At 49.6% G+C, this 24,791-nt stretch overlaps 10 protein-coding genes across 10 annotated transcripts; 5 read left to right on the forward strand and 5 right to left on the reverse strand.

Moving 5' to 3' along the window:
* Positions 1-361: 361 nt before the first annotated feature.
* On the forward strand, positions 362-3,066 carry FSUBG_4203 (uncharacterized protein; the record flags this gene model as incomplete). The annotated part of the gene is made up of 4 exons (XM_036682168.1): positions 362-373; positions 423-471; positions 519-1,261; positions 1,312-3,066. 4 exons carry the CDS (start codon positions 362-364, stop codon positions 3,064-3,066), a joined length of 2,559 nt encoding a protein of 852 aa, XP_036540216.1.
* A 228-nt stretch (positions 3,067-3,294) lies between these two features.
* FSUBG_4204 (uncharacterized protein) lies at positions 3,295-4,360 on the reverse strand (the record flags this gene model as incomplete). Its single annotated transcript, XM_036682169.1, has 2 exons — positions 3,295-4,308; positions 4,355-4,360. 2 exons carry the CDS (start codon positions 4,358-4,360, stop codon positions 3,295-3,297), a joined length of 1,020 nt encoding a protein of 339 aa, XP_036540217.1.
* An 803-nt stretch (positions 4,361-5,163) lies between these two features.
* FSUBG_4205 (uncharacterized protein) lies at positions 5,164-8,123 on the forward strand (the record flags this gene model as incomplete). The annotated part of the gene is made up of 2 exons (XM_036682170.1): positions 5,164-8,025; positions 8,085-8,123. The coding sequence occupies 2 exons, from the start codon at positions 5,164-5,166 to the stop codon at positions 8,121-8,123; spliced, it is 2,901 nt and encodes a 966-aa protein (XP_036540218.1).
* Positions 8,124-9,742: 1,619 nt separating this feature from the next.
* On the forward strand, positions 9,743-10,055 carry FSUBG_4206 (uncharacterized protein; the record flags this gene model as incomplete). Its single annotated transcript, XM_036682171.1, has 2 exons — positions 9,743-9,892; positions 9,957-10,055. The coding sequence occupies 2 exons, from the start codon at positions 9,743-9,745 to the stop codon at positions 10,053-10,055; spliced, it is 249 nt and encodes an 82-aa protein (XP_036540219.1).
* A 553-nt stretch (positions 10,056-10,608) lies between these two features.
* On the reverse strand, positions 10,609-12,481 carry FSUBG_4207 (5' nucleotidase; the record flags this gene model as incomplete). Its single annotated transcript, XM_036682172.1, has 2 exons — positions 10,609-12,259; positions 12,306-12,481. 2 exons carry the CDS (start codon positions 12,479-12,481, stop codon positions 10,609-10,611), a joined length of 1,827 nt encoding a protein of 608 aa, XP_036540220.1.
* A 2,852-nt stretch (positions 12,482-15,333) lies between these two features.
* On the forward strand, positions 15,334-16,563 carry FSUBG_4208 (solute carrier family 35 member F2; the record flags this gene model as incomplete). Its single annotated transcript, XM_036682173.1, has 1 exon — positions 15,334-16,563. One exon carries the CDS (start codon positions 15,334-15,336, stop codon positions 16,561-16,563), a length of 1,230 nt encoding a protein of 409 aa, XP_036540221.1.
* Positions 16,564-16,839: 276 nt separating this feature from the next.
* On the reverse strand, positions 16,840-17,965 carry FSUBG_4209 (uncharacterized protein; the record flags this gene model as incomplete). The annotated part of the gene is made up of 2 exons (XM_036682174.1): positions 16,840-17,225; positions 17,281-17,965. 2 exons carry the CDS (start codon positions 17,963-17,965, stop codon positions 16,840-16,842), a joined length of 1,071 nt encoding a protein of 356 aa, XP_036540222.1.
* Positions 17,966-19,435: 1,470 nt separating this feature from the next.
* Positions 19,436-20,672, forward strand: FSUBG_4210 (uncharacterized protein; the record flags this gene model as incomplete). Its single annotated transcript, XM_036682176.1, has 2 exons — positions 19,436-20,213; positions 20,269-20,672. The coding sequence occupies 2 exons, from the start codon at positions 19,436-19,438 to the stop codon at positions 20,670-20,672; spliced, it is 1,182 nt and encodes a 393-aa protein (XP_036540223.1).
* A 739-nt stretch (positions 20,673-21,411) lies between these two features.
* FSUBG_4211 (uncharacterized protein) lies at positions 21,412-22,650 on the reverse strand (the record flags this gene model as incomplete). The annotated part of the gene is made up of 2 exons (XM_036682177.1): positions 21,412-21,851; positions 21,909-22,650. 2 exons carry the CDS (start codon positions 22,648-22,650, stop codon positions 21,412-21,414), a joined length of 1,182 nt encoding a protein of 393 aa, XP_036540224.1.
* Positions 22,651-23,592: 942 nt separating this feature from the next.
* FSUBG_4212 (uncharacterized protein) lies at positions 23,593-24,777 on the reverse strand (the record flags this gene model as incomplete). Its single annotated transcript, XM_036682178.1, has 2 exons — positions 23,593-23,981; positions 24,033-24,777. 2 exons carry the CDS (start codon positions 24,775-24,777, stop codon positions 23,593-23,595), a joined length of 1,134 nt encoding a protein of 377 aa, XP_036540225.1.
* Positions 24,778-24,791: the final 14 nt, after the last annotated feature.

Genomic DNA, 24,791 nt, shown 5'->3' on the forward strand with positions numbered 1-24,791 from the left:
TTTAACATTTCCATAAAGGTTCAAACAGTGAGACCCTTATAGGCCAGTACTTCAGGGTTTCGGAAGTCAAAATCATATAATGTCTTTCTGCTTTAATGGGGTAAGGTATTCATGTCTTAATTTATACCTCAATGGCCATCATCAATTCTTTTCGATGTTAGATTACGTCAGCGGGTCTCTTCAATTTCAATTGGCCAACTGACAACCTTCGAAAGCCCATCGCGACTCGCGACTCAGCCTCGTAAACCAAGCTGCAACGGCGACATTATTACAAGACCACAGCGCTGTCCAATCCGCGTTAAATAAAGCTTTATATCATTGCTATAGTATCATAAGAGTCACCGCACTTAAGTCAGCCGCGATGGCGCCAGGAGTGAGTGAATCACTGCTTCCCTTGTGCAACCATCGACTAATTAGTATAGACGCGACGCGCCAACAGATCAGGATATGCCGAGCACGATGACTTCGAAGGTACGGAATACTGATCGCACGCTACGACGCGTACTAATTAAACCAAGGTCTTCCCGTGCGACAATGGCGACAAGAATGGATAAAAGTTGCGCCGCCGCAACAGCAGGAACAGACTCAGCAGAATGATATCTGGTCGATCGATTTACCTCATGGCATGCCGAAAGATTCGCATCTACTACCAGCCCATAGCCAGGAACTTCTGGCGGCTGCGCGATCCGGAAGACTATATAAAAGACCTGCGCCGGCTGAGGAAGAAGAGGCCGATGCCGATGCAGCTCCCGAGAAGCCAGAGAAGAAGGAAGAGGACACGAGCGCTCGAGGTTTCAGCGTGAAAGTATGGAAGCAGTTACCTCGTAATATCGACACGCCTGGTACATCACATCTCGCGAAACGACAGAAGAACACCGTGACGATCGCCAGTCGGACGGTGGAAGAGAAGGTTCAAGGACCGACAGTCACAAGGGCGACTGTCAGGAGAATTGACGCCGCCGGAAATCCGTATACAGAAGAAGTTACGCTATCTGATGGTCAACAAGTTCAGGGCGAAATCGTTTCAACACGGATTGAGCAAGCACCTGTTGCTGGCTCTGAACCACTTGCTACAACACCTGCTCCCAACCGACGAAGGCCGCCACCGCCGAAGAGAAAGGCCAAGGCTGGTCCTGGCCGAGGAAAGAAGAAGATCAAAAACCCTCTTCCTGATGCTGGTGCTCCTGTGGCGGCGCCCGTCGCTGGAGCAGATGGTGTCGTGCCCGCTGTTCCAATTAAACCCGAGAACCCTGCAGAAGCTGTACGTTGGAAACTCTGGATGTGCTGTTCTCCATCGCTAATTTTTAATAGGCCATCAAACAAGAACGCGAAGACTCTGCCAATCAGGATAGTCCAATGCCAGATGCAGATGACGACGATGACGATGAAGATGGGGATGATGACGAAGGCGACGAGGGTGAAGAGGGCGAGGCAACACCAGCTACGGAGAGTCAAGCAAACGGTGAAAACAGCAAGTCACAAGATCACGAGATGACAGATGCGACTCCCACAACAGCTACTGAAGCAGCGCCCATCCCACCCCCTACACCAGAACCAGCACCAGCGACTCTCCCAGCTCCTGTTGAACACAACGAGCCTGATACTTTCATGCAAACCGACTCATCTGCGCCCGTGCCTGTACCACCGAACCCTATGGGCCTGGCACCTCCAACCACCCTCACACCTGGTGGATCCAGACTCGAAGGCAGCCCCCTTAAGAACGTGGTTATGCCTTCACCTACCAAGGAGGTGGATCAAGAGCAATTGTTGGAGGCGGCGATAGATGCACCTTCTGCGGGAGATGAAAAGCCTACGGAGCCTGAACTGACTGAGGAGAACATTGCACGGGCATTGCTGGAGCCACCCGCCAAGGATGATGAACCGCATGGTTCGGCGGAGGAACAGCTCCTGAAGGCGGCTATAGATGCTCCCTTTGGGCCAGGACCACAACTAGCAGCCGCATCTGCAGTTGAACCTGCGGATTCGACCATAGCCGAGCCTCCGTCTACAATTGTCGGAGAGGCTCCTGAGGTTGCTACTGATCGCGATGTCCCCATGTTGGAGCCGACCGACAGCGAGGCACTATTACCTCCTCCACCCGAAGAGGTTGGCAATATTGCAACCACGCCTCCTGGAAGCATTGGGGAGCCCAGCGCTTCTGGCCCTGGCAGCGAAGTCAAGCCTTCAGCAGATATCCACGCTGGCGAAGAGACAGTCTCACAGCGGCCGCCTTTGATCACAACTGAGACTGGTTTGACAGAGGATAGTATCAAACCCGATGATTCAGCCTCTGTCACTGCTCCCATCTCTGATATCACAGATGTCCCGACAGCGGCTCCATCAGTTGTTGATCCTCCGCCTGAGCCGCCTGCTGAAACCACTGTGCAAGATACCACTATGGAAGAGGCTGTTGACGAGCCTGCCCCAGAAGAAACCAAGGAGCCTACCACACCTCAACCTGAAATCAAGGAAGAGTCTGCTCCTCCTGCAGTTGAAGAAGTTCTTCGTGAGGAATCGCCTAATTTGCTTTCCAGCTTGATGGATAAACTTGATGAGCAGCATGCAGAGATCGAGAGTATGAAGCAAAAGGCATCAGCTGAACCGGCCACCGAATCAGTGCCAGAGCCTGTTGCCGAGGTGCCTGCTGATGTGCCGGCAGAGGCTGTCATCGAGCCAGCTACTGAGCCCGTCTCTGAGCACATGGCCGAGCTAATCGCTGAGCCAACTGCTGAATCTGCCCCTGAAACTGCTGCAGACCCTATCACCGAGGCTGCTCCTGAATCTACTACTGAGCATCCTGCGGAAACACTGGCAGACCCCGTTGCGGAACCAGTCACAGAACCAGCGGCTGATGTTCCCACTGAATCAGCATTAATACCTGAAGTACCAGCTGAACCATCTGACGAGCCCATGGTTACTGAGGAAGTTAAGACTGAAGAGGTAAAGTCAGAGGAGCCTGCTGTTGAGCCTCCTATTGTTGAGACTCCTGCTATCGATGCCCCGGCAGTTCCTGAATTCTCAGTGACGGAAGGACAGCAAACACAACAAGAACCAACGCAAGATTAGAACGGTTTGCATGGGTCCAGTGATATGCTGGTTGAAAGAAATCAGAGGGTCTAGAAGAGCCAACGGCCGTATAACTCTCAAACAGAAAGAGTCGGAGATTGTATAATATGTAGGGGAGACAGTTCTAATGAATTCACGGACAACAGGCAATAAAGTATATGGTTCACTATACATATCCGTATAGAACTTTTCTTATGGCTCGATCTCTGATTGTTTCAACTCGAGTTACTAAACCAATCTGGTTTGTGCGTCTCCCACCGAAGGACTACTACTGCGAACCTCCACAGCCTTCATCTTCGGTTGCTGAGGCATCGCATAGCGACCATGCATGCGGAACCCCCGTGCATGTGCATTACTGAGTCCCAATAGTGCGGCGCTGGTAAGGAGTAGTCCAATGAGCACAATCGCTCCAGCCTGTGTCATGTTTCCTCCCAGTGCGGCAGACATGTACACCATCAACTTAGCCGCTGCCTCAAGATAACCCTCCAGACTCGACTGTGTACGTAGCCAAGCATGAGTAACAAGAGCTTGTAAGTCTGCATCTGGGCCGCGTAGACGCACGCTGTGTCCTCCGCCAAGATCGACGGTGTATTCTGTCATGGTTAGACTTTCGGGGCAGGATTCTGAGTGCGTCATGCGTTGCTTTATGGCCCAGATGTTGAGGATGCGAGAACTGACGAGAGTGAGGAGAATGGCGAGGCCCCACCAGTCTTCGAATATGACCATGAAGGCTATAGAAGTTGATGTTATGAGGGGGCTGACTAGGTAGAGGAGGTGGCTGAGGCAGTCGACATCAGAGAGAGAAGCCCAATCTTCGTGATCCTCATCATCGTCTTCTTCATCTGATATCCTGTGTTTTCTAATGACCTTGCCCACGATTTTGACTACATCCCAAGGGGTGTCTAGCCCAACATCGAGAGTGATGATGTTCGCAGCGCCATCTTTGACAAGACTCTTGAGATAACTCGCAGTCATAGTGTTCTTCACGGCATATTGTATCTCGCCGAGTGTTTGAGAAGACAGCGCTATTAAGCCGATTGGGGCTTCACGTTCGAGGTCATCGCATGCTTGTTGGTAATGCAAGCCGGGGGCGAGGACTAGGGAGTCGATCCATGAGGCGCCGCCTGTGAGAGCAGTACGACGGGAGATAGTACGAAGGTCGGCTAGGACTAGAAGACCGCTGGCTGATAGAGTTATGTTGGGAAGAGGAGTAGTGGACCATGAAGGAATTAGGGATCTCGGCTATTGTTTGTAAGTCAGTGCGAAGACACTGGGATTTAAGACAGACCTCCATTGTGTATACCATTAGTTGCGCCTCGATCATCAAGAGCACTATATCGAGACAAGTACTGATAGACCTTATTTATTAATTTCTCTTCCGCTCGGGGATTAATATACACCTAGTCCACAAGCCCTGTCGTCTGCACGCGGATATATCGATGATGGCATCTCTGTGCGTATATCCGCATGACAACTACATGAGAACGCATCGAAAGACATAGCTGTGGTTTGAAACAAAGAAACTGCCGAGACAGTCTCTATAGACTTGTTTTTGGCCAGAGAATTGGAGATAGTAGAAGTGATAGAGTGTGGGTTTGAGACATGAGGTTGTCTGAGTGGCACGGGATCTTTACACGCGGGGGGCGGTCTCATGATTGAGGTTGGCGTGCAAACTTACCAAGACTGTTTGATCCAACAACCATAAGATTGTGATTTGATTTCTTCTGAGACTATGATATGATCATAAGATGTTTAGATATCTACAGCTCAAATCGGATGCTTGACATGAAAGCCCCCAAAGTCCAGTGAACCGAGTTTTCATATCATATTTTGGCTTTACACAACAACCAAGATCACTAAAAAACACAATTCGTTATACGGGATAGCAAGAATAAGAGTAAAGATTTGACCCAGAAACAAATAAATTTATTCCTTTTTGTAAGTCTACATCGTCAGGTAGACAACACCGGGAAATTACCTACCCTAAGCTTGCTCGATGACTAATCATTGCGCAACGAACAGATAAGCTAGCCGTCATGATGCAAGCAGCTCTGAAGCTCCCAAGCGTGAAGCCGCACAACATCCTCAACCATAATCATGCGGCTCTCACTCCAACCATTGCTCCTCCTGGGGCTCTCGGCCCTCGGTGCCGCTGTCTTCCAGGACGAGGTCGGCGAGATCGATTTCCACCACGCGCTCCTCGGCGTCCCCCAAGTCGAAACCACCTTCTTCCATCGCCCACGAAAGCAAGATAAGGCGAGCCTCCTTTACACACTCAGCGACGTCGGTCTCATCGGCGCCGTCAACCCCAGCAATGGCCAGGTTGTTTGGCGTCAGCAGATCGCGGATGATATAACCAATGGCGGTGGTTTCTTGCGCGCTGCTGAGGGTGAGCATTGGGTTGCTGCGGCGTATGGATCGCGAGTTCAGGCGTGGGATGCGCTAACGGGGCGAAACGTGTGGCACAATGAGTTTAAAGGCGAGGTAAAGGACCTGGAGATTCTAGAGCTTACTGAGAGCTCGAGAAAGGATGTTCTGGTTCTTTATGACGAGGACGGCACTACGGTTCTGCGACGTATCCACGGTACTGTGGGAAATGTCATCTGGGAGTTTCGCGAGGTTGCCAAGAACATCCCGCTTCAGGTCTCGACCGACATCTCCAAGATCTACGTCATCAGCCTTCACGGATCGCCTGCTTCCTACAGCCTCAAGGTTACTGCGCTCGATACCCTTACAGGAGGACGACTGGACGACTTTGCCATTGGCACTAAGGGAGACGTCCATGGACCCAAGGACGTCATGTTTGTTGGGGGCAACTCTGCCGCCCCTATCCTCGCATGGGCCGACAGCACCCTCACCAAGCTCAAGGTCAATGTCTTGGGAAGCAAGACGACTCAAGAGCTCAAGCTGCCTTCCGATGCTGTCGCTGTCACTATTCACGCTCCTCACCTCGTTCAGTCGCTGCCTCATTTCCTGGTCCACACTCGAACCAAGACCGGAAACAAGGCCGAGGTCTATCATACCGACTTGAAGAGCAGCCAGGTCACCAAGGCCTACGAACTTCCTCACCTTTCAGGCCCTGGTGCCTTTTCCACCAGCTCCGACGGAGCCAATGTTTACTTCGCCCGCGTCACTGAGGATGAGATTCTTGTTGTCTCATCTGAGTCTCACGCTGTTCTGGCTCGCTGGCCTTTCAAGCCTGCTGGCGATATCGAGGCTGTTCACGCCGTTGCTGAGGTCCTCAAGAAGCCTGGCACTGAAGGCTTTGCTATCCGAGCTGCTGCTGTGACCAAGTCAGATGACTGGGTTCTTGTCCGTAACGGCGAGATTGACTGGAAGCGACCTGAGGGTCTGACCGGCGCTGTCGCTGCTGTTTGGGCTGACATTCCTGGCACTGAGAACCTTGCCAAGGTTCTTGAGGAGGAGGCTCACACCAACCCTCTCTCTGCCTACATTCACCGTGTTACACGACATATCGACGACCTTCAATACCTTCCTGACTACCTCGCATCTCTCCCTCAACGAATCATCACTAGCATCTTTGGTGGCGAGCCCGCTGCTAAGAAGGAGGGCCTGCACCGCGACACTTTCGGCTTCAACAAGCTTATTGTGCTTGCGACTCGCCGTGGTCGTGTGTACGGTCTTAGCACTGAGCACAAGGGTCAAGTCATCTGGTCCAAGTCTGTACTTCCCCAACTTCCTGGCGAGTCTCTCGAGATCAAGGGTATCTATGCCAAGGATGAGGGTGTGGTCACTCTGCGTGGCGCCAAGGGCGAGTACGTTGCCATCAAGAGCGACACGGGCGATGTTGTCGAGGTGATGCCTGCCGGTTCGCTTCCCCGTGTTTCTAGCACTGTCGTTGTCGACAGCCCTGCTGGCAAGTGGCTGCTTCCTGTTGGTGTCAACGGAGAGATTGGACCTGTTCCCGCCGGTTTCACTCCCAGCGAGACCGTCGTTGTCCGTGGTGAGGGAGAGACTCTCAAGGGTGTCAAGTTTGTGGAGGAGAACAACAAGGTCACCGAGCAAGAGGTCTGGCAACTTCAGCTCTTCCGTGGTCAGAAGATCGTGGAGATTGCTAAGCATGCTGACCACGACCCTGTGGCCTCTATTGGCCGTGTCTTGGCTGATCGTCGTGTCAGCTACAAGTACCTCAACCCTAACACAATCGTTGTGGCTGCTATCGACGAGGCCAAGTCGTCTCTGTCCGTTCAGCTACTCGACACTGTCTCAGGTCAGGTTCTGGCTGCCCAGTCCTATGCTGGTGTCGACGCTACTAAGCCTGTCTCTTGTGCTATGGCTGAGAATTGGTACACCTGCACTTTCTTTGGCCGACACACCCTTGAGGATGGCACCAAGCGATCCATCCAAGGCTACCAGATTGTCATCGTTGACCTCTACGAGTCTTCTTCTCCCAACGACCGCGGCCCTCTTGGTGACGCTGTTAACTTTTCGTCTCTCAAGCCTGTTGACACACCAACTGGACCCGCCCTGCCTTGGGTTGAGGAGCAAGCTTATGTTTTGTCTCAGCCACTCGACAAGCTGTCGGTTACACAAACGCGACAAGGCATTTCAAACCGACAGGTTCTTGGCTACCTGCCCGAAACCCACTCCATCGCTGGCCTGGCTCGCCAGGTCCTCGACGCCCGACGCCCGGTTGGCCGTGACTCAACTCCAGCTGAGAAGGAAGCTGAAGGTCTCATACAATACACTCCCAGCATCGAGATTGACCCTCGGTCAGTCATCTCTCATCAGCGAAACGTGGTGGGTGTCAAGGACATTCTCACAGCACCAGTTATTGTGGAGAGCACAAGTCTGGTTGTTGCTTACGGCGTGGATGTCTTTGGAACACGCGTCGCGCCGAGCGGTGTGTTCGATATTCTTGGAAACGGCTTCAACAAGGTGACCCTTGTTTTGACCGTTGTATCGCTGCTGGGCGGCGTACTCTTTGTCTCACCGATGGTAAGCATATCCACGTTCGCATTCGCAAATATGATGACATCTGGCTAACAAAGTTCTAGGTGAGGAGGAAACAGATCAACAGGACGTGGGAGGGCTGAAGGGGATGAAAAAAGAGAAGGCATATCATTATCTGGAGCTAATTACTAGACCTGGCCGACGGTCAGGCCAATGGGAGGAGAATATTTGGTTATGAGCTGTAAATGGAAACGAAGTATCTACCAACCCACGTCATGCCGGTGATTTTTAACGATTCTCTCCGTTGACAGATGGCGGTGGCTTGCCCAAATGTGTCAGCCTCGCAATGTAACGATCCAAATGAGATGCCCCAACTCGAGAAACCACGTGCTATATCTGCCAGCTTAAACGGCCGAGATCGGGATCTCCGTAGGTCCCGGTAGGCGGAGCATCGCCGGGCTTGGCGCCACGGCGTCGTCGGGACTGCAAGACAGAGACGCGGGAGCCGACAAGCCGTGCTTTCATTATATCGCGAAAGTTGGTGGTGACAGCAAGTGATTGGTGAACAGTAAGCACATGGATTGTCCTGCTTTGTTCCTCGTATCACTGCCTGCATCTAGACATATACTTGCTCTGCATATGCTTCGTATAACATGATCATGATTATTCTCACGCAAGTCTAGGACTTTGAGCTGACGGTGGGGAGATATGGGAAAGGAAGTACCGTATTTTGCATACACGGGTTACTCAATGCACTTTTGACACTTTCATACCCAAGCGAATCATGTATTTCCCCTCCTGGTTGAGAAGATCACGAGGCTGAATGTGCGACCACATTAACGAGCATCTATTCTTGTTTTCCAATCACATTTTGGAAATGGACGTAATTAATTCCTCCGGACCCTCGGGAAACACGAGAAGAGGCTTTTGAGGACGAATAAGCTGTGAGCGGTTGGGCTTTTGCTTTTTGCGGGGTAATGAGATGGAGGTTGCTTCGGGATTTATTTTTAGGGGGGAGTGATTCTGGTTGGATGGGCGCTGGATATCGACTCTTTTGGCGTTGTATTATGCCAGTTCATGAGATTGTATTGTGAGGTTATTGTAGCATGATATCATAAACAACACTACACGGTATCATATCATGCTGTTAATGATATACAGACGTAGACTTGATGTTAGTTTTAACACTGTATCTTCGTAAAAATACCTGTAACACCACATCTGTAGGGCTGGTAGCTCAGATCGTGTGACTATCTAGTGATGTTGTGTAAGTGGCTTGCCCAGAAGCGAGTCCGATATGCCACTCCCGGTCTAGCTCCCTTGACAAGTTAACGTTGCCATTTGACAGGAGCCATTCTTGTCTAGTACGAACAAGCTAGAATAATGGAAGTCAACAGAGTGACTGACTGACTGCCTTGTGCATCGTCACATTCTGGAGTAAGCCTCGTATAGCAAGACGATCTCCCGTCTCTCCACGGGGAAAAGGCACCAAAATAGCATGAATCTAGGACTGAGGCCGGGCATGGCCTCCACCGTCAGCTCGTATAAGTCAAGTTAAACTTGTGAGGTAAGAATAGAAACCGCGTACTCGAGAAGAGGGCAACATACATGGTGAAATCAAGTATATAAACTCCCCTTCCTAACCTCCAGATCCCAAACTTTCTTCTTCACCCTCATCAACTCAAACACTTTCATCTCTCACTACAAAAAACACTTTCGCTCTACTACATCTTTCTTCTTACAAGAACCACCAAACGCAAACATGAAGTTCACCATCGCCCTCGCTGCTCTCGCTTCCCTGGCTGCTGCCACTCCCCTCGACGCTTCCAGCACCGGCTGCAAGCCCGGAACCTACTCTTGCACCCCTGACAAGACTGGCTGGCAGGTCTGCGATGTCAACGGCAAGTATGTTGTAAGTCATCACCACTCTTCCCCTCTTCTATACCTGCAACAAAAGTTACTGAACCTTCAAAAAGGCTGCCGGTGTCTGCCCCCCCAAGACCTCTTGTGTCTTCTACAAGCCTAGCGGTAGCCCCTACTGTGTTCCCCCTGGATTCAAGTTCCCCAAGGCTTAAGTGGTCTTTTGATCTATGACCTGATAGCTATGGGGGTCACTGGGCGCTTGGAGACTCTCGACAATATCTTCTATCTTGGTCTGATACTGGCTTTTGAGGTTGGGTTTGGATTGGGATTGAGGTAGTGCATTTGGTCTTTTCTGTTTTCATGCCCTGCATGAGGTCCTTTCCTTAGAACAAATATTAGATATGGGACATAGCTGGTTGGGTATACATACATATATAGGCACTTAGCATGGATCTGAAATCTACTATATTGCCTTTGACCTTTGCTCGGACTACGACTGTGAATAAATATAACCTGGCTTGGCCTTTGTTAACTGGCGCTTCAGGGGGCAAGAGAATTTCTGATCCTAGATGTAGGTGCCGGTACGTTGTCTGAGCCCCAATAATCCTCCACTTGACATGGCTGAGGCTGGAATGAGAGGGCGGTGTATATGACTACTTGTATTCAATCTAATTTCAATGATGACCAAAAAGGCATGCTCTAACTATGCTATCCCGAATGTCAAAACTCCATGGGGCATCCCAATTCATCTATGTGCACAATAATCTAGCAGTCACCCTGCCAGTTCTTGCTAATCCACTGCGCCATATGGTAGGTAAAAGTACCATCAATGTATCGCTGAACATCTGCATCACTGTAATCACCTGCACCAGCAAACTTGAGGGCGGGGATGATCCAAGGCTGGATAAAGTCCAGGAACACAAAGTCAACTGTCTCGGGATCACCCTTCTCAGGCATATTGATCTCAGCTTGGATACAGTTGGGCTGCTCGTAGAATTTGAGAGGCTCGTGAATAGTGTCATCGCCGTCAGTACCAATGTCGTCTTTGGTAGTGTATCCAGAGGTCAGGTCAGGCTTGTCAAGGAAACTCCTTAGTTCGAGACGCTTCTCGTCCTCATCCTCCTTATTAGCCTCAAACATAGCCTTCATGGCTGGAGCGGGGAATGCCTGCTCGGGCATGGCCAAAAACTTAACATCTGCACCGTTCTCTGACAAGATCCTCCCGGCGCTATTCAGGAGATCGATGACTTTGGAAGCAGCCTTGTACGGGACATCCGGAATGTAGCCGAAACCGCTGGTAAAGGGGCTTACAGCATATGTGCTATCCCGTGTGAAGCCACCCTTAAAGATGTCGAATCGAATACCGCCTGTGTTGAAGATGGCCAGTCTAGCCTTATCTTTACGATCCTTGCGAGTGATGATATCAGGCAGAAGCTGCTTGGAGATCCAATAGTAAATGCTGTCCTCATCCGTATGCTTTGTTCGTGTCATCCAGAGGGTCTTTGGCGCACAGCCAAACTTGTAATCAAGCTGAAGTGCCTTGCGAGCACGAGTGATCATCTGAGTGACTCTCTTACCATCTGCAGTGGGGAAGGTTGACTCATTCAGACCAGTGTGGTAGTGCAGTCCGTAAAGATTGTTGTCGATGTATCGTCGAGTAAAGGTGGGTGAAGCAGCGGCCTCAACCTCCTTAGTGCTGCCCTTGCTGATCCCATCGATTGACATCCATCCGATTGTTTCAAAATACCGACCACTGGCTATCGCAAAAGCCTTGGAATCGTACTGAACAGCATCACGAACGTGTGCATGGCCACCGAAGAAGGCAATGGGGATATGCCAATTCTGTTTCCGAATGGCGGTAAAGATGACCTTGAATTCCTCCATGCGAAGACCAACGTGACCAATGACAACAAAGAGATCCGGCTTCTCCCGGATAGCCTCTTGGAACCAATGCTCCTTAACAGTATCCTCCACAGGCTGAACAACGGTGTTGTTGGCATTTCCTGTAAAGTCGAAAAGGAAGCCAAAAGCTACAATTTCGAGACCCTGGTTCTTTGTCTTGAACTTCTTGTAGCGCTGAGCTTGGGGAACACGATCGCCAGTCTTGAAGTCAATATAGTCTAGGTTGGAAGCAAGATATTTGCCCTTGTAGTTTGGAACAGTGGTGTTGTGCTCCTTATCAGCCGAATAGGCCTTGTAAAGTTCGTGGTTGCCGGTGCAGAGGATGTCGACGTCAGCTTCGGCGTAGATGTCGTACTGGAAAAGGCCCTTGGGGGATGATGCATCGTAGAGACCATTGCCTTCGATGCGATCGCCGGTGTCGATGACTAGGAGGTCGCTTCCTTGCTCATCGGCCTGCTTGCGCATATGTTTAGTGAAGGAGATGTAATCTCCCCAGTCGGCGGAGTATTGGGGCCTGTTATGTTAGTTGTAATTCATCAGAGTGACCAGGCAAGACATACTCCTGAAAATGACCGCCAATCCAGCCGTGAGTATCAGTTGTATGGATAAAGTTGAGCTGACCCCAAGTAAGGGCTCTCATGGGACCAGGGATAGGCTCGATAGCTCCAGGTTGCGACGCACAAGCTACAGCGACCAGCGCTGAGCCGGCGGCGAGTGTTTTACTCCTGAGAATCATGGTGGCGTTATGCGACAAGACAGAGACTGGTAGTGGTTATACAAGAGGGTGAAACCGTCTTGTTTTGATGGATGAAGAAGAAAGAAGGCGGCCGAGTTCGGCTCGAATGGACGAGGCATGATAAGGTCGGCGCCCGGGAGAATGACGTTGGAGAGGACCCTGAGGGACAACAAGGCTTCGAGTGCCGTGATTGGTTGATGCCGTTGGCATAGAAGCGTATCAGCAAATAGGAAGCGTTGGATGTCTCCCCGCAAGGGGTCACGACCAGTCGATAGCGCACATCAGCGGGTCCGCTGCCTGGGCCACGAGGACGCGCATTCCGAGGCTTCAACCCGTGACATGAGTTTCAGCTGGTGTCATGAGAGAATGCCTGAGGACTCAGCCCAAGGTCTCCTTGATTGTCTAGAGATTTTGAGTTAGTAGAGAAGGAATAAGAAAAGCTTAGGTGGCGGCTTATATCCAACCCAACAAGTTGCATAGACTCATGAGAATACTCGACTCTCCATTGAACTCATCTTCTCCTGTGGACCCAGGCAATGCTGTAAACACCAACGAACAAGAACTCTCGTCGATCAGTTTCCCTTCGGGCAAGCCTCGTCCTCAGCTTGTTGGTTCACTGATACCGGAAGATCTGGCCGCACCGCGCACATCCTTATCGGCAGCTCAAACTAAATAGCCTCCGAATCTGGTATGATACCGCGAGGCCAAGCTGCCATTGAACAATGCAGCATACGATAGGTCGGTTTCTTATAGTGGATCTATGGTCGCCGGTACGAAATACGAGATGCGCCGGAGGCCCCACCGCCGGCCGCTGTGCCTCCCGTTTGCCGGTATAAGTTAACGGTTCAAAGCCCGGGTCTCAAGTATTTAACTTATAAAGCATATAGTTCTGCATCTTTGACTCTGCTCCAAATCCAACTCTGGGGATTGTTTGATGAGTATCCCTTCAACCGTCTGAAGTCTAGTCCTGTCAGCATATCGGACATCGGAGCATCTGCATGTCCCGGCCAGGCCTAGGCAAATGCATCACCCAAAACTTTGACTTCTTCATAGCCACTGGGCACGAGACAAGAAGAAGATATAGAGAGATATGTCGAATACCGACCCTTTGGGGTCTTCGTTGATAAATTCTGGTAAATCTGCCCACCGAACTGCATACGCATCAATAATGACAAGTGTCTCACTAACACGGTATAGGGAAGCTGAGTGCGGCCAACATATCGCGGAATCTCAACGTAAACTCAGAGAAAGACTGTTTTGATCTTCTGTTTCAAGAGATTACAGCTTTGCCAGAGCGTGAAGTATTGGCGCCAAGCTCAGCTCCTCCTTCAATGGGTTCTCAACTGTCGCTCATATCGCGTATGTCATTCTTATGCCAATGTTCTAGAATCAAGATAGGGCTGACAAGAAATAGAGAGAAGTTCAGCAACGGATAGTACAACAAGGACCAATGTGTGGATAGCAAAGACAATACGAGCAGCCATATCTGACGCTCTGTCCAAGCCATAAATACCAGCAGGGACCAAGACGACTTGTCGACATCTACAGTACAGCATGTTGGTTATTCGATACGGCCTCCACTGCCTTCACGCTATTATCAACCACGAACGTTCTCGACTTGGTTGCAGCAATCGCTTCACTGGTCGGGGAATTTCAGCTTGGCTGCCGCTTTAACATCACGCACGGACAACACACACTGCGGCTCGTTCCGCATAACTTTAATGGACTGGATATTGAGTGAATCCAAGCACTGATTTCACTGTCAAATGTCGATGGAAAGGGGATATTTACTTAGAATATGACCAAGACAAAAGAAATGATTCGAGACCGAGTCAAAGAAATAGTTTCGGCCAATTTGTCTTGCCTACCCCCACGTGGTTACCCACCATCCTCACCTCATCTCGTTCCCGTCTCCCAACCACAAGGACAAGCCTAGCACTTTGGTGACCCTCCTTCAGGCCAGCTCTCTAACGCCACAACAGCATTGATAGTTAGTAAAGATCGACAATTGAGTTCTATTCCTTTCAAATTTACGAGTTATTTCTTTTCTTTACTTGCACATCTGGAACTCGTAGGCAAGAATCATGATATGCCTTTTCCTTACATGTTCCTCCATCTGCTGCACCCTTCTGTAAGCACTGTAACATCCCCTGTAAACGGGAGCTTTGACCCCCCGGCAGCCGCCGTCCTCCCCCACCGAACAAGACGCCACTGGAAGCTCAATCGAGGACGTTTGACCCGACCAAGTCTAGCTCGTGCTCTTGGCTCCCGATAAATCGTGGATCCCGGTTCCAAGCTGATCCAATAACGAGAGCTAGAACTCGCTTTAGTGAAAAAAAGAAAGGGAAAAAATTGCAGATGATCGAAGAATAAAAGGGACCTGGACCTCTCGAGTCTTTCTAGCTCTTGATCTGTTTCGCTGTTCCAAAAAGATCATCGCTGTCTTTAACGGTGTCTCCGTGCCGATCGACAAACTCGCCTCCAGAGCAAGACATTCTTGCGCAACTCAAATACCCATCCCCCGCGATACACTTTTGCGACTTCATATGTTGACCTCTGTTAACTCGGCTTCCTTCAACAACTATACACCGGCACATTGGTACATGTGCCGCGTCAGTTCTTAAGAACATCAGTGAGCGACTTTGAGTCTTTGCGCTTGCTGCACCCGGAGACGATAGAAAGACTTCATCTGAAGAGAGAATTATTCCTACTCAGTGATTCATTACTTTTGCGATTGGTTTACGAGGTATGTTGCGACACCAGCGCAATTGAATGCGCTACCAGCAATTTAGGATGGGATCGCTAACCGAAGATAGATATTTTGACGATACCCCTCGAATAAACCTTTCATCATGTCGGCTACTCAACCCATCGCCGTCAACACCTCCGAGAACCCCTCCTCTGAGGGTGACTCCAAGGGTCCAACCGCCAACGCTACCCAGGCCTCCATCGCCACGAACGAAGATGCCGCCGTCAGTCAGGGCATCCACACCCTCGAGGTCAAGTCCGTGCATTGGTACAGTTACTTGACCACCCTCGACTTCTGGATCGTTCTCGCGCTGGGCCAAGTTCTTGCGCTGTGCATCACGGCCACCAACACCTTCACCAGCTTCCTCGCCAACGCGGGCACCAACATTCCCGCGTTCCAGACCGTCTTCAACTACATCCTTATGTTCCTCATCTACACGCCTATTTTCCTGTGGAAGGATGGCATCAAGGGCTGGTGGCGCGTTGGAGTGAAGGATGGGTGGAAGTACCTCATCATGGCGTTTTTGGACGTCGAGGGAAACTACTTTACTGTTCTGGCCTACCGATACACGAACGTCTTGTCGGCGCAGCTCATTAACTTTTGGGCTATTGTCTGCGTTGTTGTCATTTCGTTCTTCCTGCTCAAGGTTCGGTACAGGATCTTTCAGATCATCGGTATTGTGGTCTGCTGTGGTGGTATGGGTATTCTCATTGCCAGTGACCACATCAGCGGTACCAATGGCGGCAGCGGTCTTGATATGGTCAAGGGTGATTTGTTCGCTCTGCTCGGTGCCACTCTCTACGGTACTACCAACGTATTCGAGGAGTGGCTCGTGTCTAGGGCTCACTTGTACCACGTCCTATCATTCCTGGGCCTGTTTGGTATGTGTATCAACGGTGTCCAGGCTGCCATCTTTGACCGAAACTCTTTCGATAACGCAACCTGGAACGGTAAGGTTATCGGCTGGATTATCGGTTATACTCTGTGCTTGAACATCTTCTACATCCTTGTACCAGTCATGCTCCGCATGGGAAGTGCGGCTTTCCTCAACATCTCCCTGTTGACTGCCAACTTCTGGGGTGTCATCATTGGTATCCGGGTCTTTGGATACAAAATTCACTTCCTGTACCCCATTGCCTTTGTTCTTATCATCATTGGTCAGCTCGTGTATTTTGTCACTGGTAGCATGCTCAGTGATTCCAAGAAGCCTTGGTTGGGTGATAACCAGGAGGATGGTGTTTTGGGTTTCGGAACTGCCAAGCTTAAGGCTCTCAACGCTGCGCGTAAGGCTCAGATAGAGGCCGAGGCTGGACAGAGAGATACCTACCGTTGAGTTGAAGAGTGTCTTGGGCAGAAGGTGTCGAAGTTTGGATATAGTGTTCAATCTGGGATTACATTCTTGGACAGATACCCAGTATAGTTAGCTGAATAGTAGATATAGGAAATTATGTCTACAGTTGAAAGATGGATAGTTTATATGAATAATGCATACTCTCATCTCCGTTAACGGACTCTGGGAACAAAATTTAGGACTTCCCAAGAAATGAAACTACTTCGGTGAGTTTAGTCTTTTTGTCCATCACCGTTTACCCCTGTGTGGTCGCAATCTTTAAGATTGGAAATCAGCCAGACAAATAACCTTTGTCGCTTTATCTATCTCCTCCAAGACTGGCCTCAATATTCCCTGAATAGTGCAGGGGGCGAATTTGCCCTCATACTTCTTGAAGTCCTTATGGTGTTGCGGCGTTGGTCGATCCACGCACTCGATATATCCCAATATCTTGTCTAAGGTGCATTTATGGAATGGGGCAACGAGAGGACCGAACTCGTTCGCGATGTGGTACCTTTCACGAATTAATATACCTAGCAGGACGGCATTGCAGTTGGAGTTGTTTTCTTCATCGCAGCCCTCCTCAACCATCAACTTCGTTTGGAGAGAGTCTAGGGCCTCTGAGAGTTTCTGTAATAGGGTTTGTCTTATGTTGTCGAGTTTTCCTGCCAAGGTATTGTCAGAATAGCCATTATATATTCGCGATGTTGATTAACTTACCGAGAATGCCGCTGACAGGAAGATCATTGGTCTCAAATTGGGACATTCCTTTGCTGTAACGCAGAAACATATCCGCCATTTTGCGGAATCGAATCTCATCATGGAATACCCATGAGACAAACAGCCACATGACCTTTATTTCTTCATCATCTTCCTCGTCTGGCAGTCTGCAGACACTGTCTTCGGTCCATGTGTGATAATGAACTTGTACGGCCTCACGGCATTGGTAATAGTCAACAATGGTTGAGATCCTAGTCAATAATCCAGGACTGATCTTGGTTGGTATCTCGAAGTGACGCCCATGAATACAGTCCAAAACGATAGCCAGAGCAAGGGCATCCCAGTCCTCGGTTGATATCTGCCGAATGGGTTGAGGTGATAGAGCTGCTTCAATCCAAGGCCCTTCAAGCATAGCTCGGAATGTGTGAGAAGCAATTATTAGATGTCGGGAAGATACCCGCATACGAACTTCGGCTTCTGGAGTCTCGCCTTCGTCACCGGGCGACAGCTCGCCGAAGACCTCATATCGGCCAAGGCATGGCGGGTTGAGAAACTCAGAAGGATTGGACTGTTGGGAAGGGAAAGGATAAAAGGTATCCTCTGGCACTATGTCCTGCTTGTTCGGGCTTTTCAGTATAAGCTCGATGTCGCCGCCTGGGTCTATGTCGTAGAAGATCGACCTCATGCTGTAAAGAGTCTGCTTTCGTGCCCTTCTGATGTTGATGAAAGGAAGATGAAAGGGAGAAAAGGATCAAATGTGGTTTTTAGGTATGGTATATTGTTTTACCAGGCTGAGTCACTGCCAAGGAGAATAAAGCTGACCGGCACTGCCAACCAGGTAGTAATCCAGCTGAGACGAGAGCATTGTTTGTTTCCTCCTCATTCACCTAGGGTGCCAGAATCGACTGGTCTAAGGTCTTACTGAGTTACAGTTAGGAAAAGACAACGTCGAACTGGTCCAGGTTTCGCGAGAGGGGGTGCCGAATCTTCAGTCACAGCTGTTCCTTTATGATGTTATCCCTTTCAATCGGAATGTCGGCAAAAGACGGGTCGCGATCATGAGTGAGTATTAGGGAATGGAGTTGGAAGGCACAAAAAGAAAAGGGTCTTATCATTTCCTTCACGCCTCTCTCGAGAAGAGGACGCAAAGGAGGTTAGGGCGAAGAAATGAGCTAGGCATCAAGCATTGCGAAGTTGATCAGAGAAAGCGTGTCTGGAGAAAAGGAGCCTCGGGGACTTGGGTTGGGTTCCCAACACCTATGCTGCGAGGGCGAGGCAGAGAGATCAATGTTGGTAACAAGAGATAGATTTCGTACGAGATTAGCAAGTTATTGACAGCATAAACTCCAACTTGTGATAATGGTTACAGCTCAGCGTCTCCCCCTGTCGACACCACATATGCCTCAACCATTCCATTGAAACTGCTCACTATTATGGCCATCCGCTCCTGTAGCGTCAAATTTCGCTCATGGCATATACACATCCTCAACACAGTGTTTGGCTGCATCATCGCCGTCTAAAGGGGTCTTTGTAATGACGAGACCGTCTAGTTCCGCAGTAGACGACTGCAAAACATGGGTTGCGCCAGAATGAGAAAGACTAGGAATCTTATCGCGTTTGGGCATAAACCGGATTATAGAAGACCAAGTCGTTGGCGAGTATGGAAGATTGAGAGAAGCTGAGTTGAGTGGTGCAGGGATCAGAGCCATAATTTGCTAGTTTCCCTCAATGTGTTTATGATGCCACTCCTTCACTTACATTTCCCAGGCTCGGTGGTTTGCTTTAGGATTTATGACCTTGGTCTGCGTTTAGCCTCTTGTTCCAAAATGGAGAGTGAATTATCACATCTGAAGAAAACCTTGCCCCTGATTCCATAAGATATTGTAACATTGTGATATGTATCCCCGGTCACAAGATACATTTGACCAACTGAATTTTTTTATTGTTAATACGTTTGAAGTCTTATCCTTTGTCTGTATCTGCATAAACTGTTTGCCAGTGTGGTTTGCTTCTGCTTGCTCGTAGTGGGTAGGCAGATGCATATCGTCAAGGCCCCCACCAGCCTTTCTACCTTGCATATCTCTTCTTCCCCTTGGATCTTCCCCCTCCTCACTCTTCATCCCGAGTCCAACACCGGGTTACTCGTTCATTCATGATGAAGTACGTTTCCTACACCATCGACCCGGGTGGTGATGTCGAGCTTGTCCTCAAACAGCCAAACTCTCAGCAACTCATCCCCTTTGTTCCCTCCGATGAGCATGCCGACGAGTATGAGGATCCTATGAATGAGCCAACCGTCGCTTATCCTGACCTAGCTGCAAGATATCACGTCTTCGATGATCTTCTCTCTCCTGCTGAAGCTAAAAAAGATCCTAGTCCCCTTGGCCACAGATTCAACGCCCTCGTAAGCACCATCAAAACTCGACGCCCTCCCAAGGCCAGAACGCCTCTCGAGGGTGAAGTGCGCATGCGAGTATCTTCCCGGCATCTGATTCTTGCATCCCCCATGTTACGAGCTATGCTTGAAGGGCCCTGGAAAGAGAAATCGTCGACTTCTTCCTTTTTCGGAACACCGCTCCGTCTAGTCACGGCCTCGCGTTGGGATGCGGTGGCATTTGCTATCGTGGTTGATATCGTCCACGGCCGGCATGGAGTGGTGCCTCGCATCGTCGATCTCAAGCTCATGACTCGTATCGCTACCATAGTCGATTTCTATGCATGCCATGAGGTTGTCAAGATCTTTTCCGAAACATGGTACCAGAATATCGGCACCGAGTTTGAGGACGAGTATTCCAATCAGGCTCTCATGTGGCTATCTGTTTCTTCGGTCTTCCTCAACCAAGAAATCTCGGGCAGAGTGGCCCGGAATATCCTTAAGCACATGGGAAGCCCTCAGCTGAGTACCGATCACCTTCCAATCAATGGAGTTCTAGGTTAGTAACCATATCCCCCTTCACATTCGGATCAAGCCTAGTAACGTGATATTAGCCAAGATTGAAAACAAACGACAAGAGCTCATTGGAACCATTGTGTCAGAACTTCAAGACCTTCGCAACACTCTTCCCAACTCAGACTTTCTCTGCGACTGGCACAACTACCATGACCCGACATGCCACTCTATCGCACTGGGCATTTTGGAGCGAGAGCTGGACCGTGTTGGAGCAAGCAAGCGCCCCCTTGAGCCCCCTTTCAACGGTTACACTGTCGCGAGCATGATTCAACTGGTCAATGACATCCCTGAGTCGATTGCAGCTACGACCCCGGGGTATGAACACTATCACGATGTGTCGGTGTGCAGTGTCAGGGGAAGAATGAGGCATGTTCTTGGAAGAGTCAAGGCTGAGATGGATTCTTGGACTCTTGATTTGAAGATGGATGGTCGAGGTGGTTGATGGCTGGATACCGTGATATTGGTCGGTGTCATGGGTTAGAAGCCAAGCAAGAAGGATATCTTGTGCTTTCGATCTCTTGGAAACACTTTGATCAATCTTTGGCTAATCTTGGACGAGATCGACAGCTTTCGGACCACATTGCCGCCGCACTCTACCTTTGACGAAGAACCCTTTGGCTTCGATGAAAACGGCGTCCATGATCTCTATACCGTTCAGGGAAGAGTGAAAATAATCCTTAGGGAGATATCAGAAAGAATCCTGGGAGTTGATGGCTGATTCCCACGCTTAGAGTATGTAGGGAAACAGTGATAGACAAACAGATAAGATACAGGATACAACTTCAAACCTGCTTTTGGTGAATTCCCATTTTGATACTTGGACAACTAGCTAGGACTTAGGTTATAGTTGCTGACCTTCAAGCCGGGTTGTGCGTAGTTATGATCGGTTCGAGAAGTCTAATGGTGCCGCTGATGACCTTGGACTGGTCCTACATTCAGCCTTGACTTAGGAAGAAGAGGTCTAAAGACAGACCAAGGTCACAGGAAAGAAAACAGGAACCTGGGACTGGGGAATCGTGGGTGAAGGAGTTACATGACAAATACATAGAGGAAAGCTAGCAAATTTGACTCCAATCCCTACGTCCAGGCACCACTTAGCCCAGCTTCTTTCAATCTTTAGTATTCGCAATCGATTCAGTCTCCCGCAGACCATTTCACGGCACAAATGAAGCCCCAAACTTCTAGTCACCCTCCTTCTGACGCAATCCCCAGCCCTGAATGCGTGAAGGGCGGAAAGCCTTGATGTCATTGTTTACCCCCTTCATCAATTTCTGCATCCGCCCCTGGATGGTGCACATGCACCGTCGATGAAACACGTCGAGTTCTCCAGAGCTACTGCTCCCGGAGTTATCGTATTTCGGCTGCAATGGCTTGGGTCGGGGGAACCCATCGACCAAGGCTCGCATTGTGACGATGTTGTATCCGTCGTAAGGAGGCTCGAGGGGCTCATATTGTTCCTCCCATCTGAAGGTTTCTCGCATCAACATTCCAAGCAATGTGGATGAGCAGTCAGACAAGCCCAAACCTGGACATTCATTCTCTGTGCGGAGGGTTTCTTGGAGGATATCGAGACCGTCCAAGATCCGTCCGATAAGCTCCGTTCTTTTGTCATTCAGGATGTCTAAAACACAACGTTAGCATATTATGTTGGGCTTGTGACTGCGTGGAATATCCTTACCGAGGACGCCACCAACAGGAAGGTCCTTCAAATCGAATTCCGAAGGTCCTTGACCGTACCTCAAAACCCGGCGGGCCACGGCAGTGAAAAGAACATCACTCTCAAAGACCCACGCGACGTATAGCAGCAGCAATGAGTTTTCGGTGTACAAATCGATGTTTTGCTGCGTAACAGACTGCTGAGAGAGCCACAAGTTGCTGATGAGCTCCATGCTTTCGTAGCATTGATAGTAGTCGACGATGGTGGCGATACGAGCCAGAAGAACGAGGTTGATGTCCTTCGGGATCAGACGAAAACGCCCGTGTATCGCATCAAGAACGATTGCGAGGGCCTTGGCGTCCCAGTCAGAGGTCGCAAGTTGGCGAGGCCTATCTTGAGAAGAAGATGACGAGGAGGCCTCGGCCCATGAGCCTCGAAGCATGGCTCTGAAAACCTTCGAGGCAAGCGTAAGATGCTTTGAAGACACTCTCATGCGCACAATGTCTGGAGCCTCTTCTACGAAGTCCAAGTCACCGTAGTCATCAAGAAAAGGAGAATCGAAGTTGTCAAAGACCGTGTATCGTCCTTGGAGTGCTGAGTTGTTTAAGCAGGTGAAATCGGTGTAGTCGGTGGTGGGTGAGTCGCTGGCGACATATGCATCTACACACAGGACTCTTTCTGGGAGGATACGCTGGGTATTCGGCTCGTTGAGCACGAGTTCAATGTCCCCGTCAGGATCTATCACGTATGAAACGGACTTCATGATCGTGCCCGGGGTGACACGCTGTGCTTATAAGCGCGAAGGAAGGTGAAGAAAAGAATATGTGAAGGAGAGGAGACGATGTGAAGATAAGAGAGGGGGCTTGTTGTGAAAAAGGGAGAACTCGCCTCGGGCGTGCGTTGGAGATGGGACGAAATGGCTGTAGTTCAGCGCAGCCTGTCACTAACAGCTCAGACCTGTCACAGGCTGGCACAACAAGTTCAAGTGGACCAGAAAAGAAGATCAAGTGAATGCATACCCGATAAATTGATTCGATAGTACAAAGACACAGCTGTTTTATCTACCTCAAGTTCAATAGTGATGGCATTCAGATGATAGCCAAGTCGCCCACTCATAGTTGTAACCGATTATCGATACAAAAGAAGCATTCGGCCAAGCACAGCTCATGTACTGCTTTGTGTTCAAAACCTTTGTGGCTCAATGAAGCTTTATTTAACTGAAAACCTAGTCCTGAATAACTTTTCAGCCAAAACCAAGATCCTAGGCAACAGTGAGGGCAATGAGTATCTTGCCTGTATGTGTTTATTGGTGTTCTTTACCTTTGTGCGCTGGGGGCTAAAGCCTCTTTTAACTACCCATAACCTTATCACAGTTCATGTACTGAGGTAAAAAGATATCATGGAATTGCGATGTTTGATAGAAACCAACGGTAAAACTCCTAAAAGCTTTCTGAATTACAGCCTTGATTCAGGACCAAGAGGTCTGAAGACACACCAAGGAATGCGAAGCATTAGGCATAGAGGTGAAAGAATTTTACATGATTTATACATAAGTTTGCTTAAGTAGGTATCCCATTCTGGTTTCTTGTTCCACAAGATGTGTTATGCATGATTTCCATTTACATCCTCTAATAACTCTCCAAGCAAGCAACTCAAAACATTGCCAGACAACCAGCGAAACATCAGACTCCTATCATAAACAACTCTAGTCTTTGAAGTCAGCCGGGCGCATACGGTAGAGCTCCGCTTCAACTTTCTGAATCACTGGCGTCATTCTCCCTCTGATGCTGCAAGGGTCGATTCTACCATCGTAGGGTTCAATGTGTCTGGGATTGCCATGTCGCGGCATCGGCTCAGAGCACTCTTGAACTAGCTTCAGCGCCGTGGAAACACTGTACCCGTCGAAGGGGGCGATGAAGGGAGGCTCGGCATGTTCGTGTTGGTGTATCATGTGAACTAACACACCAAGCGTGAGCGAAGAGCAAAGACGATCGCCTCGGACACATCCTGATTCTTGGAGGAGTGAATTGTGCACGTCTTGAAGACCATCCTTGATCTGTTTGATGAGCTCGAGTCTTTTTTCGTTGAGCTTTCCTGCTCATTTATTAGCTGCGGTACAAGATCATGTATACGTTATCGACTCACCGAGAGTGGTTGTGATTGGAAGCATTCGAGCAGTGATTTGAGCAGAGCCTTTGAAGTGCGACACCACCGTGCAAGCTATGGATGCGAAGATGCCCTCCAGTCCTGGGAAGACCATGCAGATGTACAACCACAGAAGAGCTGTCTTAGAGAGAAGTGTAGGGAAACCAGCTTGACGAAAGATATCGCTCTGCCAATGATCGAAGAAGACGTGAATTACCTCCTGGCATTTGTAGTGGTCAACTACGGTTGTGATGCGGGCAAGAAGTCCGAGGTTGATGACTCGAGGGATCTCTGCGTGACGTCCATGAATGGCATCAAGCACAATGGCGAGGGCCAAGGCATCCCAGCCGATCGTGTAAACCCTGGTAAAAGGTCGAGAAGGAGGAGAAGAACAAGCAGAACATTGAACAGGAGCATCTTTGTTGGATGAAGCGAGTAGATCATCGCGGAATGTGCTGGAAACGAAGGACAGGTGTTTCGAAGAGATGCGCATGCGGACTTCCCGCGGCTCATGATCCTCTTTATCCTTCTGAGTACCAACAGCGGTCGTCGATTTGCTGTAGAGCTCATTGAAGACGTTGTAACGGCCAGATACAGGCGGGTTGTCAAAGCAGCAGTCCGGCAGATCAGAGTGAGTTGAGGAATCATCGGAGTGGATTTCAGGGATGATCTGGTGAGAATTCGGTTCTCTCAAAACGAGCTCAACATCGCCATCTGGGTCTATGACATAAAAGATAGTCTTCATGATGAATAGGCGGT

Source organism: Fusarium subglutinans, assembly GCF_013396075.1.
Source record: "Fusarium subglutinans strain NRRL 66333 chromosome Unknown NRRL66333_c0000038, whole genome shotgun sequence".
Lineage (NCBI taxonomy): Eukaryota > Fungi > Ascomycota > Sordariomycetes > Hypocreales > Nectriaceae > Fusarium > Fusarium subglutinans.